The 22,436-nt window shown below is 49.2% G+C and overlaps 1 protein-coding gene across 4 annotated transcripts in view; it reads left to right on the top strand.

Annotated features, from left to right (window-relative positions):
* The first annotated feature begins 2,243 nt into the window (after window positions 1-2,243).
* pkd1a (polycystic kidney disease 1a) overlaps window positions 2,244-22,436 on the top strand; it is a 112,932-nt gene continuing 92,739 nt past the window's right edge. For all 4 annotated transcript variants that reach the window (XM_051934131.1, XM_051934130.1, XM_051934129.1 and 1 more), the window contains exon 1: window positions 2,244-2,856. In XM_051934131.1, the coding sequence (XP_051790091.1) occupies window positions 2,603-2,856 (254 nt within the window). In that variant the 5' untranslated portion in view covers window positions 2,244-2,602. The remainder of the gene's footprint in view (window positions 2,857-22,436) is intronic.

The following is a 22,436-nucleotide window of genomic DNA, read 5'->3' as shown; positions in this document are numbered from 1 at the left end:
GTGGTCACATAAGGTCAGCCTGCCAGTGGACAAGTGGACCTCCAGATTGGGGGGGGGGGGGGGGCAGCCTTTGAACCCAAGGCAATATGACAGGATGACGACAGACTGAAGCTGGACTGGCCAACACCAGGCGGATGACTCAGATCCACGTGCACAAAACTGCAGCCCACCATGGCCCCCATTTCGAAGGTCAAGCAAGCTAATAATCCGCTCTGCTGATCCGAATCCCGTCGCTTACAGAGCTGATAGTGCGACTCCATGACTGATGTGCCTGGGAGTGCCATCTGATGCCCCACCAAACTGCTCATTTCACACAGCCTGGGTTGGCGCTCACCGTATCACATACAGAGATGGCATTTCAGTAATTGGGAAGCCTTCAAGCAGAGAGAGTCGCAGTCTGGTCAAGGAGAAGCCCAGATAAGACCACCATGACCGTGAGCTGCTTCAGTGGAGGGCTGAGGAGAACTCAGGAAGGGGAGGTGGAGACTGAGTGGCACTGACAGACCTGACCCCCAGCTCCAGTTGCCTGTCAGTGGGGTACCGTGCCAAGCATATGCCAGTCTAAAAAGTCATCAGCTCCAGGGAAAATGCCCGCTTCCTCTGATGAGGGCTTATGCTGGAGGGCAATCACAGGCTGCTCCATGGTGGTAGTAGAGGGTGCCAGTACCTACCAGGGACACAAATACCAAGACTCCAGAGTGCCAGCAATGGCAGCGCTTTAACACCATACATGAACCCAAGTCATTATTTTATCACCATTTGATTTACTCGCTCTTGTATCAGTTGGCACGGTGGTACAGTGGTTATCTTGGGTTTGAACCTGCCACCCAGTCCTCAGTGTGGAGTTTGCATGTTCTCCCCAAGTCCCTGTGTGTTTTCCTCCTTTATCCCAAAAGAAATGACGATGGTAGGTTAACTGATGGTTCCAAATTGGCCCAGTATTGGCATAAGTGTGCCCTGTGATAGACTGGCACTCACTGTCCAGTTCTGCTTATTGTGTCCACTTCTGCTAGAATGACCCCCGAAGGCCACCGGATCGGGTTACATGGACATTGAGAATGTGACTTATAACTTTATGGTGAGGTGTGGGCAGCTGGTTCTTATCTTATGCCCCTCACTGTCTGTGTGGAGTTGGCACTCCGCTGTTATCCACAAAATTACCTCCTGGTTCTCCAGTTTTCCTTCCATATCCCACTTTACAATTAGTGCTTCTAAACTGGCCCCCCTTTGTAGGTCCTGAGATGGACTGCACTATATGACAGACTCAGAACCCACCAAGGGTGTTGCTTAGCAGTGCCCACTTCTGTCAGGGCACAAACAGAGCAGAGCCTGCCATTTACCCAGGCACAGACCCTCAGAAATCAGTGTCTATCTGTCTGTGCCCACGACAACTCTGGCATGCAAATACCAGTGCCTACCAGTATGTACCCTGAAACAAGCAGCCCAAACATGCCCACCAAAACACAGAGACCAGACCCTACCACTAAACAGGCCAAGAAAACGGTGCCAACTTTCTGATCCACTAACCATGAGTACCCACATCAAGTGAAATCCGTGTCTATCTGACAGTGCCCACAACAGAGGACCCAGTAGGTGCCAACTATTACCTAATGCACTGCTTGGTGACCACCTGTACTCTATACACAAATGGCATTACCTAGAAGTAAGTACACTGACACAAGCAGTTCAAACATGCCCACCAGCACAAGGGTAGAGCAAGTAGAGCTTACTACTAAATAAGAGCAGAAAACCGTGCCAGCTTTTCAAACAACAAACCAAGAGTGTCCATGTCCTGAAAAATTAGCATCTGTCTGCCAGTGCCCATGCAGAGGGCTAGTAGGTGACCACCACTAGAACTGGCACCCAAAGGGCAGTGCCTGTTTGTAAGTACCCTGACAGTAGCAGCCCAAACATGCCCACCAAGTGACAGAGACCAGAGCCTACGACTAAACAAGCACAGAAAACCATGCCAGCAATCCAAACAAGAAATCAGCAGTGCCCACGTCCCAGCAAATCAGCATCTATCTGTCAGTGCCCACAGTAGGGCCAACCATTACCCCACTACTACTCTGGCACCCAAAGGGCTGTACCTGGCAGTACCCTGACACTAAAAATCACGACGGCGCCCATCGCGACAGCCGCGCTGCCTCTCGCTAATCAGAACGCGGGGTCCAGCGCCAGACAGGCGCATGCGCCGAGCGGACGCCCAGCTCTCCAACCCGTAGGCCGCCAGCGAGAGCGCAGCGGAGCCTCAGTGTGGCTGCCAGCCGAGCTCTTGGCTGTTGTGCTCCGGGACTCTCAAGACGCCTGCGCTCGCCGGGGCCGCCGTGGATTGTGTACAGCAAGCCCCCTAGTGCCGCACGAGGGCATCGCAGAAGCCGAGGAGGAGAAAGCGGCAAGCGTCCGAAGAAAGAAAAAAAAGTTGAGCGGGGCGGCGGTGCGAGCGGACTTGGGAAGAGAACTCTGGAGAGCGGGACCTCATCGCACGGTAGCGCGCGCCCCGCGCACGCGCACCCAGACACCGACGGATTGACTGAACGGCCAGCAGCGGTGCCAGCGACGGGACCCGCGACTCTCCGGAGCGATGCGACTCAACTGAGCGATGACTGGTAGGAATGGACAGGCTGCAGCCCGCCGGAAACATGGCGTCTGCCTCGTCTCCAGCCTCCTTGTGTGCCTCCCGTTACTGCTGGACCCGGGACCGGTGGGCGCCGAGCTGCGATGCCGTCCGTGTCCCACCAACTGCACGTGCGAGCCAACAGCAACGGCGGTGGCCTCGTGTAGCGTTAACTGCTCGCGCAGCGGACTGGAGCGCGGACCGGATCACTGGGACATCCCATCCGAGACCGACGTTCTGTAAGTACTTATGACGGGGGTCGGCGGGGGGTTTGCACAGGGGGCTCCTTCAGCTGTGCTACATAACGGCCGTGGTCTCGGACCACCTAGCCCGAAGTTCACTCCTGGCGCGCCGCCGAGCTGTCATTGACCCCGAGAGTCACGGAGTGGAGCGAGCGAGCAAGCGCGCGCGCGTCCTTGGGGGACCGGTGGGAGTCAAACATTAGTGTGCGGCCACGAACGCGCTGCGCGTTCCCACGCTGATTAGCCTTGTGCGCGCGCTAGGAGGCGCTATATAATACGTTACGAGCGGCGCCACTTAACGGCCGCTGATGACGAAACGCCCATTTGAAGTGCGGCCTGGACAGAGAAAGCGGAATTGGGACGATGCGACAAACCCTTTGTGTGGTCTCCATGGCCCAGTTAATGAGATGACACAAAACGCCATCCGAAACGGACGCGTGTGAGCTCAAGTGGCCATTCGGTGTGTGTGAGGGGGTCTGGAGATGAACTGACGTCACTTGAGGTTCTGTCCAGAGAGGGCTGCTGTCCCGTCCAAATTGGCTCCCAGCAGACTTGTGTTCAATTAGGTGGGGAGAATGCTATGCTGATTTAAACACAGGGGGGCGAAGGCGCTATATATATATGTTGTAACAATTGGACACCATCTTATTACAGAGGGTAGTGTTAAATTTCATTTTTAAAAACACTGCCTTGCATACAAAGCCAGTGAGCCAACTTTGCCCGTTAGCCCCTCCGTGGTTTAGGCTGAGGTGGTGGGTTCAAGTTCCACTACTTGACATCGTGTGACCCTGAGTGTGTCATTTCACCTGCCTGAGATGCCAGCATCCGTCAATGTATTATTACAAATGGAAGAGCAAAAATGAGACCCCACTTTGGAGCAAATGGGAGTGACTGCTGGGTGGGGGTCCAGCTACTCTGAGACCTTACCCTGAATAAGCGGCTTAGGAGAATGAACGGAGGTGACAAGGAAAGTGTCACCCTCAATATGAGGAGCTGTGATGAAGTAAGAGAGCTGCGAGTCTGTGAGCGCCATGTGTAGGAAACAAAGCGTCAAGCAGAGGCGCCGACTGAAGGCAGCAGCCGAAAAGAACACAAAGAGCCTCTTGTGAGAAGGGGTGCCATGCCGCCCGTCACATATGGCCGCTGCTTAAAATGCAGAAATGGGCGACGTCACGGACTGCGGTGGAGTCGCGTCTGCCAGGTTTTGATTTACGAGGCAGAGAAGGAAATCGGGTTTTCTGTCAACACGGACTGCACTTGAGTGTGTCCGCCGCCCTCAGAGCGAAGCTAACTGTGTGGTGTGTCGTGTCTTTACGTGTCGTTTTTATTCATCCTACGAAACGCCGTCTGTGTTTGGTGTGGCAGCCCCTGCCATTTACGGCTGCCCAGCACAAATAATTTAACTGCACTTTTCAAAAAGTCAAAAAAGGTTAAACATGCGGTTTGTTGTAAAGGCGCTCTATAGATTTGAAGTGGCATCCACCATGGTGCAGTGGTGCCCCCGTCTGGGGTTGACTCCCACCATGCATCTCTGAACTGGAAAAGCAGATTATGAAGAAGGGCAGATGGGTTGGTGTATAAATTTGATTCCGTACAAAAAGCGCTATATATGCCTGCATGAGGATGATGATGATGGGATGAAGGTGTTTCGGTGGTTGAAGGTGGAAGCAAAACTAAAGGAGTGGCTTGGCGATTCACACTGCAGCCCCACACATTCGGGGTTGTGGGTTTGAATCCCACTCAGGTCCGGGCAGACACCCCCCCCATATTCCAGTTTTCTTTTCACATCCCATCAGGGATCTGCACAGGCCGCCTCACATTTGGTGACTTTTCCCCGGGATTTTCAGTCATCTGCATAATCGGGCCGGTGGTCTTTTCGTTTGATGAGCCCAGCGATTTGTCCACACGTTGCCCCTCAAAGAGGTTTGTCGTCTTTATTCCCAGTGGTGGGCTTCGTGTGTATGAGAGCTGACATTCGATGAGCGGACCCCTCCGAGCTTCCTTTGCTGTGAGTTTGGCGAAATCACGGAAATGTTGGCCAACTTCGCCGAACTCCACGAAATGCATTGAAGTCAACGGGGAAGGAGGAAGTGAACTGGTTTGGAGCGGATTGTGACGGTGCAGTGGTCTTTGAAGTGTCCCCTGGGGGCCTGGGAAAAGTCTGCCAACTGTGCTGGGCTGATTATGGTTGCCACACGTGTGCCCTGAGGTGGGAGGCAGCAGCGCTGACCCCGCAAACAAAATACAAGAAGCGGCCACAAATAATCGAGCAACAAGTCGATAAAATAAAGATCTGGGGGGCACACGCTTGACCCCTCTGTTGTTTGAAGTCGCTGACGCAGTGGAAGGTCTCTTTCTTTTTTTTGTTTCCCGTGTGTGTGTGCGGATGCTTTGCGCCTTCTTCTCCCATTAAGAAGGAAGAATCAATCGCCCTGTCGATTGGCTTTTCTTGTTTCACGGTGGGTGTCCTGCGTTTTCATTGGGGGGCTCCTTTAAGGGTTTGCTTTGGGATCAGAGCTGGGCACATGGCTAATTTGCATGCATAATTAGCCATGCGGTACTGCAGTGCCAGGGCACAGGGCTCAGGGTTGCTTATCTGTTGGCAGAGTCCAAATCATATTCTCATTAGGGTCAGCTAACGTACCCCTCAAATGAAAATGCTGCAAGTCTTTTGTTTTATTTATTTTTTTAAACACATGCAGGAAACAAAAACGGCATTTTATTTTTTTTATCCCCTTTTATGCTTGTGAACAAACAAGGGGCCTGATGGCAACGATCTGACAGTAGGCACGAGGGACATGCCAGCTGCAGCTCAGGGACGTCATGCTGGCCTTGCAAAGCTTTGAGAGGCACTTAGTAAAATAATACTCACCTATGCAGATTTCTAGGAACACAATGGGCATGAATGGGCACAATCATTGGGCACAAATGGGCAATGGGTGCGATCAATGGTGCAAATGTGTACACTCAATGGGCACAAATGGGCAACCAATTGGCATGAATGGGCAACCGATGGACACGAATGGTCAATGGGCACGAAAGGGCACCAATGGGCATTCATCCTGCATAAAGAGCGGTGACAAGGAACACAAACAGAGGAGGTCTTCGTCTCTCTGTTGTCTCGTGTTTTATGTACCGTCCAAAGTCATCGTGAGTGTTGACCCTTCGTAAAGCGCCGTCATCTGTCGGGCGGCTTGCTATTCGCTGGCAGGATCAGCCTGGTGGTCTTCACTTCTCCAAAGTGATGTGGCCTCGCGACGAGATGTGCAGCTGACTTGACGTCATGTGATGCCACGTTGGCTTTAGACAAGCGTCATTTCTAAGTGGGCACTGGGATGCCAGGACTTGTTCTTCCCTCGAGTCCAGTAAAGCCCCCTGAGTTACTATGAGCCTTGAGACCAATTTCTCTTCTGAATAATGATGTTATCTTAAGAAAACCATGAACGTTAAAAAGTGCTCTGTAGGTAAGACGAGACGTAATTAGCATACGTCAGGCGCTTATTTGCATAAAAACCTTTCACTTTTAATAATTAACTCTTTCAGGGATGAATATTTTTTTCCTAAAAAGCGCAGTTTTCTGAAAAGCAAACAAAGCAGCTGTTTGTTTCACACGTAAATCAACACAAAGTGTCTGTTGCTCCGTCCTGCAGCCATCAGTTCACTGTCCCTGGCAGCTCAAGATGCTCACGGGCACGACGACGGCTGGCAGGAGCGCGCAGCAGGCTGGCTGCCAGGCTGTTTTCGTGGGGACACCGGTCGTAGTTTCGACGCAGTCTGGTTGGTACCCCTTGTCATTGTGAGTGATGGTCCTCCGTTGCCACAACAAGAAAGTGGTGAGGTGGGGACCAATCAGCTGATCGATTACTGCGTTAAAGTGAGAGTCTGACAAGTTGGCGTCCAATTCGGTGACAACATGCGACACGTTGCCCTGCAGTACTTTTGCTCTCCTGCCAGATGTCGATGCCATTTCTGCTCCCCTTTGTTCTTCGCCATTCACGTGAGTGCAGGGAGTCTCAGTCACACCAATGGAGCCCACTGTCTTTCTAGCAAAGAGGGTCGGACTAAAACATAACGGCGGGTTTGGTCTCCATTTACAGCTGATTACCACCTTCAAGCCCACCTCTCGACGTCCGCCCAGATGAGTTTCAGCAGTTCTTCAGTGCGCAGCGACATCAAGCAGTCACTCGTCGCTCGCTCTTCACCCCACAGAAAGGTGAAATCCACAGATGATGGGAGGGAGGGGCCAGCCGTGGTGACATCAGAGTGGCCCCGCCTCCTGAGGCTCCTCCCACAGCGTGCACACTTAAAGACTGTCACGTGCGCGCTCTTGGGAGTCGGCTCAAAGGGGTTGGCGCTCTGCTCTAATGAATTCCCTCTTCTTATCCTCTGCAGAGCGGGGGATCGATGGCCGTCCCACCTCTGATGTCACTTCCGTTATCTGCTCTCCTGGGCCCACCCCCTTTCCTGCCCGGTACCCGCATGACCAGCAGTTCAGCCATCTTTGAGTCAGTTCAAAATCGGACCCCAGTCTGAAAAGACATCAACCTCCTCTTTATAAAATCATCAGTTCCTTTTTGATTTATTTTCATTATACGGGGTCTTGGACGAACCCCCAAACGTTCTTCTATGTCACGCAGTACATAAATATTAAATAAGCCAGCATAACAGATACAAATAATAAAAGTGAAAATGCAGAAGAATTCGGAGTGTTACACCGTGGAGATGGCTGCAAAATTGGGGAAAACGCAGGAAAGCAAAGGATTATGGGTAGAGGAGCCTTTGGGGTGCAGCTTATGTCTTGGTCAGTCACTCGGTCACACAGTCACAGAACAAACATTACCCAGCATGCTGTGCTGTTCCACCTGATTGGGCTCCGGCCCCCCACAGCTCTAGTGGGTCTGACAGCGTCCCCCCGTTTGAAGTCGGCGATACAAAACCCCCAGGATGGGACAGGACAGGAGAGCCAAATGTCATTGGCCACAGAAGCCACACCTTCACAGGCTCCTCTACCCATAATCCTTTGCTTTCCTGTGTTTTCCCCAGTTTTTCTCCACGGTGCGCCCCGTACCCCCCACACTTCTTTTAGTTTGACCAGTGACCTCTCATGTCCGATTTTGTCCAAAGCTTTCTGACAGTCCAGGTCACTGGTCTCAAATGCACCCCTCTGATCGTCTTCACAGAGCCCACCGTATTCGTGAGTCGCGTCCCCCTCCCTTATTTAAACTCGCTAACGCTCCTCCTCCTGGCCACGTGTTGCTCGCTCGTGTCCTTCGTTTTCTCAGTGACACCTGTTAAACCCCCTGGCCTGTGGGCACTTAGGTCGACCCCATCACCCTTTTCATAGCCTCCTGGTTGTTGGGTCCCGAGTTTAGTTTGTGGAGTTCAAGGCAAGTTCTGGAAACCTCGAGGTCTGAGCTGAAGGTTTAGAAAAACGTGAAAGTCAAGTTCAAAAATCAAAGAAATGAAGTGAAAAAGAAGGACAAGCTGGAAATCGTGGAGGTGACCAGGAGGAGAAAAGTCCGAAAAAAGAGTCGAACCGTTAAACCGGACGTCCAAGTTAAAATCAGAGAGGTGCTCAGTGGCCCCACTAAGGAATACCAGCAGCTAGCAGTGGGCGATACCAGAAAAAGTATCAATCGTGAAATCTGCAGAATTTTGGACAGTGCCAGAATGTATCACAGCATACACCTAAACATCTAACAGGACATCCTTCAGACTCTCAGAATGATTACTGGAGCCTCGAGATCAGACATGCTTTAGTTTGGTCACATTTGGATAGTCGGGTTCAACAAACAGCAAAGGATCAGTCAGGTGTCAGAGTGACTCCCCTAAATCAAAAGTCCACGATGTGCCACCTGGCGTGTAATGATTTCACACTGCTTGGCATACAAAACTGTGCCACTGTCGTCAAAGTGTGCCAGGCATTTGAGAGCCGCAAAGCTGTTGGGATGTGAAGTGCACGGCCAGCAAGACTCTGACGGGGGGATGGCGAAGACATGAGGGGGCACATTATGGGTGGAGTGCGTTGGTGTTGGCGCAGCAGCACATGCCAAGTTGATGCAGGCTGTGAACTTTGTTCTCCGAAGTGTGCGAGAACTTTACAAGGCACAGGCTCTGCCTACCCGGCAATGGATGCAAAGCCAAGAAGAACCAGTTGGCTTTCTGTGGCAGTGTACCCATCTGCCCTAAACCCACGTGTGTGCGCGTGACTCGTTACCCGCAGCAGCATTCCAGTATCGCTGTACTTGAGTCATGTTTTCTTTTTCCTAAACTGTGAATTTCCCTTTGGGATTAATAAAGTATCTATCTATCTATCTATCTATCTATCTATCTATCTATCTATCTATCTATCTATCTATCTATCTATCTATCTATCTATCTATCTATCTATCTATCTATCTATCATATAGTGCCTTTCACATCTATCTATCTATCTATCTATCTATCTATCTATCTATCTATCTATCTATCTATCTATCTATCTATCTATCTATCTATCTATCTATCATGTAGTGCCTTTCACATCTATCTATCTATCTATCTATCTATCTATCTATCTATCTATCTATCTATCTATCTATCTATCTATCTATCTATCTATCTATCTATCTATCTATCTATCTATCTATCTATCTATCTATCTATCTATCCTCCTTCATGCCCAAGTGCCACGTTCCATCAGTCGCTCCACATTCATAAAGAAGGCCCGCTGTTCTTTCTTGCGTTTGCTTACATCGTTGGGTCTGCCGTGTCTGTGACGTCTATGCTGCCCGAGTGCTCATTACACACAAGTCACTTGCCCACAATGTGCCACCTTGCATGTTCTCCGTGGGCGTACTTGGTATTCTTTGTGTACAGATACATGTTAGTGCCGTTTCTGGCGAGTTTCTTTGTGTGTTTAGCTCTGGAGCACCGATCACTTTTCAGATCAGCATGTGGTCGAAATACGTGGGATTAGAAGTGAGATTTGTGCCCTGATTTCTGTGTAGTTGCCATTCAAAGTAGGGGCAGCAACGTTCAATCGGCACGAGTTGGGTGTGCGTGTGTGTCTTTTGGTACCATTTGAGTACAATTCCAATCATGAACATTGATGTCCACATGACCATCATCATCATCAAGCTCTTCCATGTGAAGCCTGAAAACCCTGAGATCATTGATGTTTGGTAGAATGCCTAGAGAGGTCTGGGCTGGATGGTCTTGTGGCCTCGGACCCCCCTTCTGGCCTTCTGTCCTCCCTGGCCATTGGACTTTACTTTTATTCTATGTTAATTAGTGTTGCCTAATTTTATTTTTTAATATATTTTGTCTCTTTTTTCTCTTTCGTCGTCCCGTTGAGCACTTTGAGCTCATCATTTGTATGTAAATGTGCGACAGAAGTAAATGGTGGTGGTGTTGTTTGTTTTTTTTAATTTGCGGCCAAGTGCCACGTTCCATCAGTCCTTCCATTTTCACAAAGCAAGCCCACCATTCATTCTTTGCTTTCTCCACAGTTGTGCCCGTCACGTTGTGTCAGAAAGTAAAGGAACGCCTCACGCCACTGCAACACGTGAACAACATTTGTGACAAGTGACATAAGGTGGCTTCCTGATGTGCCAAGGCTGGGAGCGTGTGCTGATGACGGCGCGTTGGCGCACCCTGCCCTATAAATGTTATGTGAACATTTCTGCCTGTGTGCCACACACCACCATTAACCAATCACATATGGACGTTTTGTTTTGATTTATCTACAAACGCGGGTGACCAGGAAGTGTGCGGTGGGCACCTTTTATAACGTCGACCCCACATGTCTCTGAATGTCTTGCATAGGAACGCCATAACAATTAAGGCTCAAAGTGACATCACCTGAGAAAACCAAAGGTGACACTGGAAAAAGACACAAAAATGAGAAAACCGTTGGACAACGATGTCCAGATGTATAATACAGTATAAGAGATAAGTAATGAATTTAGAAAGCCCGGTTTAACACCAGGTGGCTTTCCCACAATCCTCGGTGCCCGCTCTGTGAACACCCACCTCAGGCCTCAAAGTTTGAATTTGGCAAAGGGCACCAAAATCACGACCTCCCGCCTGCCACAAAGTCGCCCACTTTCTGGGCTGCTGCAGGATTTGGGTATTTGAAGAGCTGCTCTGCCACCAGTGCCCTGTATAGCGTGAGTGTGCACTGGAGCACAGGTGGAGTAGCAGGGTGACAGTAAGTGACAAGGCCCGTTGGTGTTTAATGGGTTCACCTGCCGGCTGATTACTAAACTTTCCATTCATTTGAATGCCCGCTCGGGTGGTGTCAGGTTTGCTTCTTCATGTCTGATGACTTCCTTCTATTTATTTTCCTAACGGGCCTTAAAGAAAGTCGCTGGAATGATCACACGTGGGTGTTTATCGAGCCCTGGACACTTGGAGTTGTGATTCATTGGAGTAATCGGTGCCAACTAAAGCAGCGGGCCTCGCCTGCAGTGACCCCCAGCCTTACCCTCCTACTTGTCTTGCTACGTGCCTCCTGTTTTTTAACTTCTTCGGTATTTGATTTCCAGCAGGTCTGTCCGTTTTGTAAATCAGCCCTTCATCTGCTGAACCTGCTGTTCCCATTACAGGCTGAGGCGATCCTGAGTGCCCGTTGTGGGTGGCACCCCAGTCAAGTACACTGAGGGAATATTCTGGAAATCAGACCTGAGCATAATAGGGGTGGGGGGGGGGGCTGGCTTCACAATGAACAGGCAGGGAGTTGAACCCAGGACTGTGGAGCTACAAGGCAGCAGTGCCAACCTCTGTGCCACTCTTATAATACCATGTGCAATACCAGTCTCATACCCACTTAACCCAGTTTAGTGTTGTGGGGGATTTAACAGGTGGGGGTTTAATTCAAGTGTATTTGTTAGGCAGGACAACGCCCTGGGCAGGGTTGCCAGTCCATTACACACAGGGCCAGTTTGGATTCACTGCATGATGTTTAGGATTTGAGAAGGAAACTGGTGAACGTGAACATGGGGAGAACACGCAAACTCCACATGGACAGCAGCGCTGACTCGGGTACCACCATGCCAGCCTTGCTAATATTTGTTCAAAGTTATCACTCCATCCGTTTTCAGGGCTTTATGTTAAACAACCAGTGGGAACCACAAGCTTATTCCAGAAAACAGGAACCAACAGCAGACTGCCAACACAGCAATGCCCGCTCAGAGTGGTCCAGCTTCGTGGTCAGTCGGGCTAACCTGAATGCCTCTGAAGTGTGTGACAGCGGGCCTTGTCGACATGGTGAGAACATGCAACCTCCACACACACGCACATAGAATGGAACCTCAGGTCCCTGGAGTCCTGAGGAGGGGCAGGTTGTGCCACTGGGCACAACTGAAAATCGGATTCATAAAAGTGGATGAAAATGTGCCATCTTGTTTTATTGTTAATTTGAATTGGCTTCGCTCTTCGTTCTTTTATATAGTGAGTTTCTCTTAAATCTCCAAGACAGCCATAAGGCTAACTGGCATTTCATAACTGACCCAGTATATCAGAATATGCCATACCGTGGACTGGCATCCCATCCTGCTTTTGTATTATGTGGGCAGGACCGGCTTCACCTCCCTGGGACTCTCTAATGCGGGGTTTCTTGAATTAGGGTTGGGGTGATTGTGTAATAAAACTAGCCGAGTGCCAGCTCTGTGCCAAGTTGGTTTAGCACACCGTTTATTGTGATTTGTGTGACTGCCACTTCCTGAGGGTGTAGGATGGGCCGAGGTCAGCTGACCGAGTGTCACCATATAAGGAAGGTATGACGTTAGATAGGTGGGCGTCCCATTCTTTTGCTGTATTTGCTAGCGTTGACATTGACGTCGTCGTGCCATACTGGTGCCAACCCAATGGATTTAGGTAGCTTCTTGCCCTTTGAAAGGGGGGGGGCTCACAGTTGCCATGGTGTCACTTATTTAAGGTATTTGTCATGTGGTTTTGTCATTTGTGTTGATATCGTAACGCTTACGTTTAATTTTCTATCTCTGTGTGACGTCCCTTGTGTTTTGTGGGCGGTTCCTCCAGAGGCGGGGCTTGCCGTGATGTCACTGCTGCTGAGACCGCCCCCCCCCCCCCCCCGGCTGTATCCTGAGGTCTCGGCAGCAGTTCATGGACGTCATTTGGGAGTCTTTACTGAATTGTCATTTGAATTTACCAGATTACTAATCATTATGAATGATTATTAATATTAATAATTAACAATTAATCTATACTAATAAAAGGCAAAGCCCTCACTGACTGACTGACTCACTCACTCACTGACTCACTCATCACTAATTCTCCAACTTCCCGTGTAGGTAGAAGGCTGAAATTTGGCAGGCTCATTCCTTACAGCTTACTTACAAAAGTTAGGCAGGTTTCATTTCGAAATTCAAAGCGTAATGGTCATAACTGGAACATATTTTTTGTCCATACACTGTAATGGAGGAGGCGGAGTCACGTATCGCGTCATCACGCCTCCTACGTAATCACGTGAACTAAAAACAAGGAAGACATTTACAGCACGAGTCACATGTGGGAGCGAAGGTAAATGACATTAATTTTTGACTGTCTTTTAATACTGTGTAAGCATACATATTAACACATGTGCAATTAAACGTGTGCATTTACGGGGTGATTTCTCAGGCTTAAAAGCTCGCCTTTTACTAAAAAGGTAAATGCAAAACTATTTTCAATCAGTTTATTGAAACGCTCCCGTTAAGGATTGCAATAACATATTCGCGAGATAAAAGAACAAAGTAGGGGGAAATGGAGGAAGACCCGCAAACAGCGAACAGCAAAAAATTAATTAAACAATTGAGAACGGAGCGAGTTAAGCATACAAGCATGTTCATAAGGGAAACAAAGCACGGTGTAAAACGTAAGTTTAAATTAAGTTTATAGAAACGCTCCCGCTGCGGATTGCAATAACATATTCTTGAGATTAAAGTTTAATGAGAAGACACGAGGTATAAACGAACCACATGCCGTGGCGCAACGTTAGGGGCAACAGTTTCAACCATTCTATGATCTGCTTCTCGCAACTGAAAGACGGCACATGGCGGATGTTAGCCGACTTGCTGACCGCAACGTTAGGGGCTTCAACTATGGCGCTGACGCCACATCTCAGTGCCAACACTTTGCAGACTGTACTTAAAAGACACGCCCTCCTCACTGGACAGTTAAAAAGACCAATCAAACTAACGATGACATCAAGTATTACCCAATCAAAAGTAGGAAAGGAGGCATCTTCATAAAATACGTGTCGGATGATTTGCATGAGACGCTGCTTTAAAAAAAAAAATGATTAAAAAAATACGGGATAAATCCCGTCCAGTATTGATTCAAAACGGGACGCGCAATTTCATTCTCAAACGCGGCACGATTCCGTATTTTAAAGGACGGGTGGCAACCCTACAGTGGCAGGTAACCACCCATACAATCAGATTGTGATTCAGACTAGGAATGCAATGAATGTAATTACCCCGATCTACATACAAGGCGAAAGTCTTGCAACATTCAAAGATGATGGTTTGGGATAATTAGTACTTATTAAGTACACCATGGCACATAAAAGAGCTTATGAAGCCTTGAACCGAAAAAAGCAAGATCTCAGAGATCGTAAAAAAAAAAATAGGAGGTAATGTCGTTTTACTCGCTATACATTTTAGTCAAACATTACCAGTTATTCCACGAGGGAGACCAGCAGAGGAACTGAACGCGTGTTTAAAATCCATGCTTCTCCCACGCTCGGTTCTATGTCGCGTGTTCTCGGGTTGGTGCACCAAAAAATGTATACATTTAAGCATGTAATGGGCAAACAAAAAATGAGGTATACCCGAAGGCACTGCAGTAGTACTTAATGTAACTTTACTTCTTAAATGTTAATGTTTTACTGTTTAATAATTTATACGCTTCTTATATGTTGTTCAAATTCTTTTATCAAAATACCACTGACAGCGCAATGCACGATAACATGGAGTGAATACACCATACGCATCCGCCCATGGCTGCCCTGCTGTGCGCAGATAGGAGTTGATTCTACAATAAAATAAAATAAAGATAAAAAGAGTAAAACAATCATCACCCATAAAGCGTGTGTGTGTGTATATATGTGTATATATATATATGTTGATATGTGGATGTGTATATGTATATATATATATATATATATATATATATATATATATATATATGTAGATATGTATATATATGTGTATATGTATATGTATATATATGTTTATATGTGTGTGTGTGTATTTTATATATATAAAACACAGCAACACTCATAACAATGACAACACAATTACATTGACAATCATGTTACGTTATTTTTAAAATGTTTCCTTTTTTTTTCATAACCTCTTTAACACACTACTTCTCCGCTGCGAAGCGCGGGTATTTTGCTAGTTTTAATTAATATTTTCACTCTCTTAATTGGATTTGGCTTACGGAATGATATCTCACTTTGGACTGCTTTTCAGGAATTTTTTTTTTTCTTGTCGAGCCTTTCTTCTTCAAATTAATATTTTCTCCTGGATGGAAGCGTCTTGTTTCGGATTGACCCCTCAGACCAGGGGGTTTCACGGTTTCTCTTCCTTGAGACGCATATTTGGGCATTTTAGAAAATTTCGAGGGCTCTGAACTCATTTTGGGCCTGGTCAGCCTGCAGGTAGTAGTTGGGCTCAGGCCACTTTGGAGAGGCCAGTGGAGATCCTCACAGCCGTTTCTCTTTATCACAGTGACAGGCTTGTCATTTTTCTGGGCTCCCGTGCAACGGGCACTGATGCCAGTCATTTGAACGATGACATGGCAGTTCCTCCTGCTGATGTCATGTCAGTGCCCTTCCCAAACATTTAGAGCCGGTGATGTGAAGCAGGAAGAGAGATCTGAACAAATGGCAGCCGTCGAGTCCATTTGAGCAGCAGAGCGTCAAGAAGACGGATGAGGAGGAGGAGGAGGAGCGCCAGTGAAACGTGAAGTCGTCAGCTCAGGCCGCACATTCAGGAAGCGTTCAGGGCCCATTTGGTGAGGTGGCAGGCTAATTATTAATCTGAAAACACGTCATAGGATTTGGGAAAATAGGCCAGGGGTCCACGTTTCAGGTGGTCCTTGTGTCGAGTTTGTGTGTTCTATCTGTGGGCTTCACCCCGCAGTCCAGAGATGTTCAGCTTCAGTGGTTTGGCTTGTGTGTGTGTGCGTGTATAGTGTGTGTCTACCTGTCAAGGTGTTGCTCCTGACTGGCACTGACTGGCATTTGCTCCTGCTGCCCCATGTTGGCCCCTTGATCCGTTGGCGCTGCTCTCGTCTTGGCTCTCCCAGTCCCAGAGGGGTCTTCTGTGCATCTGTTGATGTGGAGAGACGTCTGCCTGGCCGCTTTGTCATAAAGCCCAGATGGATAGAGCGTTGCCGTGCTGGTTGTCCTTCTGGAAGTTTCTCCCACCTCCTCTCAAGTTGTCAGTAGCTCAGCCAGAGTGACCATTGGGGTGCCCCGATGTTTCTAAACTCTACGCCCGTTGAAAAGTCGACGTCAGAATTCTGAGCCCCTCGCAACGCTTCCCCCAGTGCTGCTTTTAGGGAATATTCTAAAACACAGAAAATGAAGAATTCCTAAGGAAATGGCTGAATAATAAAGTCGATCAAAAAGGATGCCAAAGCCCCCCCTTAACCCACGTGGCGGCCGCCCAGCCTTCATCCCGTCTGAGCTCTGCGTCAAAGTTTCCCCCTGCGCCGGGATGGAAACTCTCATCTGGTCATAAACTGCAAACCTTCTCAACACTTTTAGTTTTTCCAACCATGTAAATCTTGGGCAGGTTGGTGGAATTGACTGGCATCAGCATTTTATGCCCCCAACCCCTCCCCCCCCCATTGGCGCCTTGCTTATGGTGGGTTCAGTTTAACTTCAGATTTTCGGAGTGCAGGCTGGAGATGGCTGTTGCCAGGTGGGCGCTTTTCCGTGCCCAGTTACCTCGGATAGTCGTGGGTTGTGGTGTATATTTACTGTGGACCCCCAATTATTCAGTGCCCGATTAACTAAGGTCCATGTTACCTGAGCTGAACCTGTGAGTGTAACGCGCTGTTTCTAACAATTGGCAAAATCTACGACTTCCATCATTTTAATTTAAAGTGGCCGCTGCCTTCTGTTTTTTACGAGTTTATTTGAGGTGGCATTGGCCCACGGAGCTCCTCTGCATATGTTGTAAACAATGGGGAAGAGCGCCACCCTGGGTGGACCCCGTATGTGCGATGCCAGCACGTTAAACAGGTGTGGAAACATCTTTGCAGAAGATAGCTCCAGACGGAACGGAACTAGATTGGTGGTCCTTGAATATGTAGAGTAGGGGGGCATCCAAGTGACGTCAGCACTGGAGTGGCTGAGAAGACAATAAACCACAGTGCCAACCCCTGTTTCACCTGAGCCCTTAAGCTGCCCCCCCATGTGCCCGCTTGTGACGATATATTTAGATATGTACATAACATATGCACCACATGTTGAAATGCAGTGACTCGATGTGTAGATGATAATGTCTGTTGAACAAACAGGTATTGTTAGCTAAGCAGAGGCAAGCTGCGCTCCAACACGTGGCGAGGGGTAGCGCGACTTAAATGGAGGCTCTCAAATGAGTGAGGAGGGCCCCGCCCCCCCTTCGGCCTGCAACCTCTCTCTGAGATTCATGCAAATAAATCGGGACCGCAAGTGAACTCTGATACTGAGAGAAGTCGCAAAATCAACTGGAATGTTCAAGCAAATTCTAGAAAAAAAACGATCTAAATCAGTCAAGTAGTTCTCTCATGAAAAGCGGACAGACAGGCAGATGGACGTTGGATTTTATATATTTAGAGAGAGAGAGAGAGAGAGAGAGAGAGATGCACCATCTGTTGAAATGCAGCGACTCGATTCTGGTGTGGCGTGTTTGACATTTCCAGCCAGGGAGTAATTTCAGCTTCCTCTGGTCATTCGTTTCCGACGTGCAGTCAGAAGGCGGATGCTGAGCCACCTTGTTGCTGGGTCTTCTAGAGTCGTGTCAGAGTTGATGGGCACGTTTACTGGTATTGGTGGGTCTGCGTCTCTCGTGCCACTTTGTTAATCAACACGCTTAAGAGGAGCTCAGTCACTTGGGGGCGATGGCATGGTTTTCCCTTCAATGCCGTAGTTTACTTTCAGCCTCACTTCTCACTTTTGTGTCCAGCTGCACCGCCATAAAAACATACGGCCCATGGCAGGGCATCGTGCCCTCTTACCGCTGGCGCAGTGTTGGCTTTATATGCCAAAGTGTCACCTGATTTTACAGAAGGGTTTTTCTCTCCCAGCAGGTTGCGTTCATTTTATTTTCTCGGCAGACGTGACACGTTTGCAGGGCTTTATCAGGGGCGTTCAGCCATGGTAACCACTCCAGGGTTTGTCCCTGCTGTTGGTCAGATGCCATTAAACAAGAGCAGCATGGCTGTGTGCTCTTGAAATCCCCGCCCCTATGTTGAGCTCCGCCCTTGACGAGGCCTCGGATTGGTTTAGAAATACGTCACTCGTCTCCAGTGGCTGGGGGGCATCTGTTGGTGAAGAGTTAAAATTTAACTTTGCTGACGATGCTGTGGCCTTCAATGGAGGCTCTGAGTGAGGGGTACAAGTGTCTGGGCTTGCGAGGGTCCGGATAAAAACCAACACCCAGGCCTTTAATGAGCTCTTGGGCACAGCAGTGCGTCTGTCTGAGTGTTTACTCACCTCGGAGGTGACATTCATGTGACTCTTCCTATGAAGTCAGTAGATGGATTGGGAGAGCATGAGGGGCCATGAGGTCACTTTAAAGGGGTCTGTGACACAAAAGGACGAAGGTCCAAGTCTTCAGATGCCAGGCAAGTGACCTGAGATGAAGACTGGATTCCTTCATGTGCGTCACTTCAGAGGGTCCTTGGGTACCACTGGTGTGACTTTGTGTTGCTCATGGAGTCCCAAATGAGGCACATGACCTGCATTGGGCACTACGGCCATGTGGCACCATTACCTGAGAGTGATCCTCATTATTGAGGACCTGAGTGGCTGGATCAGGCCAAGGGGATGCCCAGGTAACACCAGGCTGTGGCAGATAGAGGAGTGGGACTGGACTGTGTGTCTGCCTGGGGGTTTTGCCAATCAAGATCCAAGCTGTTTTGTCATTTGGTGGGTACAGCAATGCTCTGTAACAGTACGTGCCCCCCAACCTGACCTGACCTGACCACTCTTTGATCCACCTAGTGGTGCCCACCCACTTGTTGTTTGTCCCCACTGGTTTGCTGTGACTTTACCCCAAAGCCATTAAGTCATTCCTCTGCCAGCCTTTCTTATTTGCTGTCACCCTTTTAAATGTAAAATGGCACCCCTGAGTGACGTGGTTGGCATTGCAGACTACAGTTTCCCCTCCGTTGTCTTCATTTCTGGTTGAGTTGGAGTTAAGCGGCTGACCAGCAGGCGGTGATCCATCATGGCCTGTGCCAGTCGGCACTAAACAAAGAGAACGTGAAGTGAACCCTGGCCGTCCCGTGATGCCCCCTTTGCCGTGACTGAGCCAATTGGGAAGAATGTATGGATGGACTCTTTTACAGTCGGTGACGTCCCTTGAAAGCTCCAGATGCAGCCTGTCTGTGCCAGAGTGCCGCCGTTTCAGCCCCCCCTTCAGACGGCCGCGTTGTTCAGACAGTCAGACGTTCTCGTCGTTAGTGAACATTCGAAGTGAGTGACTCACCGTCCCCGTGCAGGATTGTTGTTGTCATGTCAACTTTGTCCTCATCTCCCCCACCGTTAGTCTTGTTCTAATTTTAGCCCCTTTGAAGTGACCCCTTCACGGCAGTTTTCAGCCCGCTGTGCTGCTTTGCCACATAGGAGAAAAGAAAAGAACAAAAAGAGAAGAAGAGGAAGAGAAGACCACCTAATGGCATAAGAACAGCACCAGCTGAGAAACCTGAACGTCAGTCGTCTTTCTCACCTTCATTGTCCTGCATGACCACCACAGCTGGAGCCCCCCAATCTCTCACTCGAGGGCCTGATGAGGCGGCTGACCATTGGCAGGCGGGAGGTCACATCTCCCAAAAGGTCCGCACTTCACCAGCTGTCCCTGACACTACAGGACACCAGGGCCTTTTACCTGTGCGGTTATTTCAGGTTAGGACTCCGAGACCGTTCTCTTCCGGACCACCCTGCCTGTGTCAGGCCTCTGGCTCCATATTTTCAGGATGCGTCGCTGGTTCCTTGGTGTCCTCAGGCTCTCATTTCTAGGACAGGACTCTGCCTCAGGTTTAGGCTTCTGTTTGAGTTCTGAGTCCTCTGGAGTGTGAGGGGCCTGGCATTGTACCAACTTTGGGGGCTGACCAGAAAAGGACAGCAGCAGGGGGGGACTTGCTAGAAACTTGGACTTCTGTAGCATTCCCACCACAGGCACTCGGGCCATTTGTGGCTCCTGGTACTTTTGGCAGCTCCCACTCCAGGGTTTGACACTTTTCATTCAGCCAGGAGCCATCGTGGGTGGGCTCAGGTGACAAATTGTGCTGATTGGTTGACCACAAGAACTGGCGCCATCTTACAAGTCTGCTAGTGGTTTGGAGGGTTAGCGGTGATGACATCTATCTATCTATCTATCTATCTATCTATCTATCTATCTATCTATCTATCTATCTATCTATCTATCTATCTATCTATCTATCTAATAGTGCCTTTCACATCTATCTATCTATCTATCCATTTTCCAACCCGCTGAATCCGAACACAGGGTCGCGGGGGTCCGCTGGAGCCAATCCCAGCCAACACAGGGCACAAGGCAGGGAACCAATCCCGGGCAGGGTGCCAACCCACCGCAGTCTATCTATCTATCTATCTATTATATAGTGCCTTTCACATCTATCTATCTATCTATCTATCTATCTATCTATCTATCTATCTATCTATCTATCTATCTATCTATCTATCTATCTATCTATCTATCTATCATATAGCGCCTTTCACACCTGCCTCTCTCTACCTGTTTTTTAGTCTTGCGTGTTCATTTAACCCTTTGTGTCTCCAGCTGACCACGCCGTTTGTAGCTGCCTGTCGGCTCGGACCCTCTGTGGTTTTGTTTTTGCCCCTCACAGTAGGTGTCTTTTGTTAGGGCAGGATGCCATACCTCTGGTGGCCCGTCACAGTCTGTCACTCAGGCCAGCCTCTCTTGAGCAGTGCTGCTGTTGTTCTGGTGTACTTGAGGACCGCCTGGAGCTCCATTGCGCTGTTCTTGAGCAGACTTGTAGCTTTGGTCCCCCTACCTCACCCCCCCGGGGGTCCGTTTCAGTGCAGCACATCACAGTTGCCATCCGCTGGCTCGGGCCTTTGCAGATATAAAGGTCCCTGTGTTGTTTCTTAAGTGGAAAAACCGTCCTCCTAAGCTCCCACCCCCCCACCCTACCAATGGGGTCCTGGAATAAGAAATTTAAGACCTCCTCAGCTCCTTTTGCTTTTTTTATTTTTCTATTTTTCTTTTCAGGCTTGTGGGCAGTCAGGGAGTTTGCCGCCCCTCAGTTGCACAGACCAGGCCGTTATTGCAGAAGAAAATAACAGGAGATTGCGTGTGTGTGTGTGTGTGTCCTATGGGGGCTCAGCTGTGTCCGTCTTGTTGAATGATCTCCAGGGGTCCGGCCAGACAGGCAGAATGGAGTCTAGCGGCCCCCAGGGCTCAATGACAGCCCCCTCGCGGCTCCGATGGGTTGATTGATGACGGTTTCTCCTCCGCCTTTCTCAGTTCTCTCTCCGCTCGATTATGTTACTCAAATCGGCGAGCTTGTTGTCTGCACCCCCTGTTGTAGTGAAGACCACCCCACAGCGGTTTTGAATGGTCCATTGGATGACGTTCTCTGCAGCTTGAGTGTTGAGGGGTCCACGGAGGTTCATGCAGGCCTCCAGTGGTGGTCATTCAACATGAAGCCTGCCACTGGACCGCGCTCATCTAGCAGGGTCTGCAGTGCCCGCTCGTGCTGATTGGCGCTGGGCACCGTTTAACAGGCGTGGAGTCAGGAGCCGGGTGGCCATTTTATTAACTGGGAAGACAAAACTAATAAACGAGAAACCAAAGTCGCCGAGGAGTCAAGAACCCAAATGACTTCACGTGTAAGACGAACACTGACGTCAGCTAGCAGAAGAATTCAGTGCCATCCATCCGAGTGAAAGACTAACGGGCTGGCAGGTCACGTCTTTGGCTGCGTCTGCACAGCGGCAATCCCAGTCTACAGTGACGTCTTCTTTACGCGGCCACGTCACACTAAAACGACCAAAAACACCTCTGACTGGACATGGGAAGAGGAAATGTCCGCCTTGAAGAGGTGGTCACGCCACTGGCCCCCAGCGAGCCACCAGCGCTCCTCCTAGAGTTGGCTGTCCAGCTAAAGGGGGTCAAAGACCCCAGCAGATGCGGGACTTCAGATCCCACTACTGACACCTGTGTGACCCTCAGCAGGTCACATGACCTGTCTGTGCTCCAATTGGAAAACCAAAACGAAGAAATGTCACCAACTGTGCCATCAGTGTAGAAGGAAATGGAAACGTTAGGTCAAGGGTCAGGGAAGAGAAAAGAAGCGAAGCAGTGTCATGTTGGCCATTTGTGAAG

The sequence above is a fragment of the Erpetoichthys calabaricus genome, chromosome 11 (genome assembly GCF_900747795.2).
Source record: "Erpetoichthys calabaricus chromosome 11, fErpCal1.3, whole genome shotgun sequence".
NCBI classification, from domain to species: domain Eukaryota; kingdom Metazoa; phylum Chordata; class Cladistia; order Polypteriformes; family Polypteridae; genus Erpetoichthys; species Erpetoichthys calabaricus.
The sequence above is the reverse complement of the archived record's forward strand: the minus strand, read 5'-3'. Positions and strand labels throughout refer to the sequence as shown.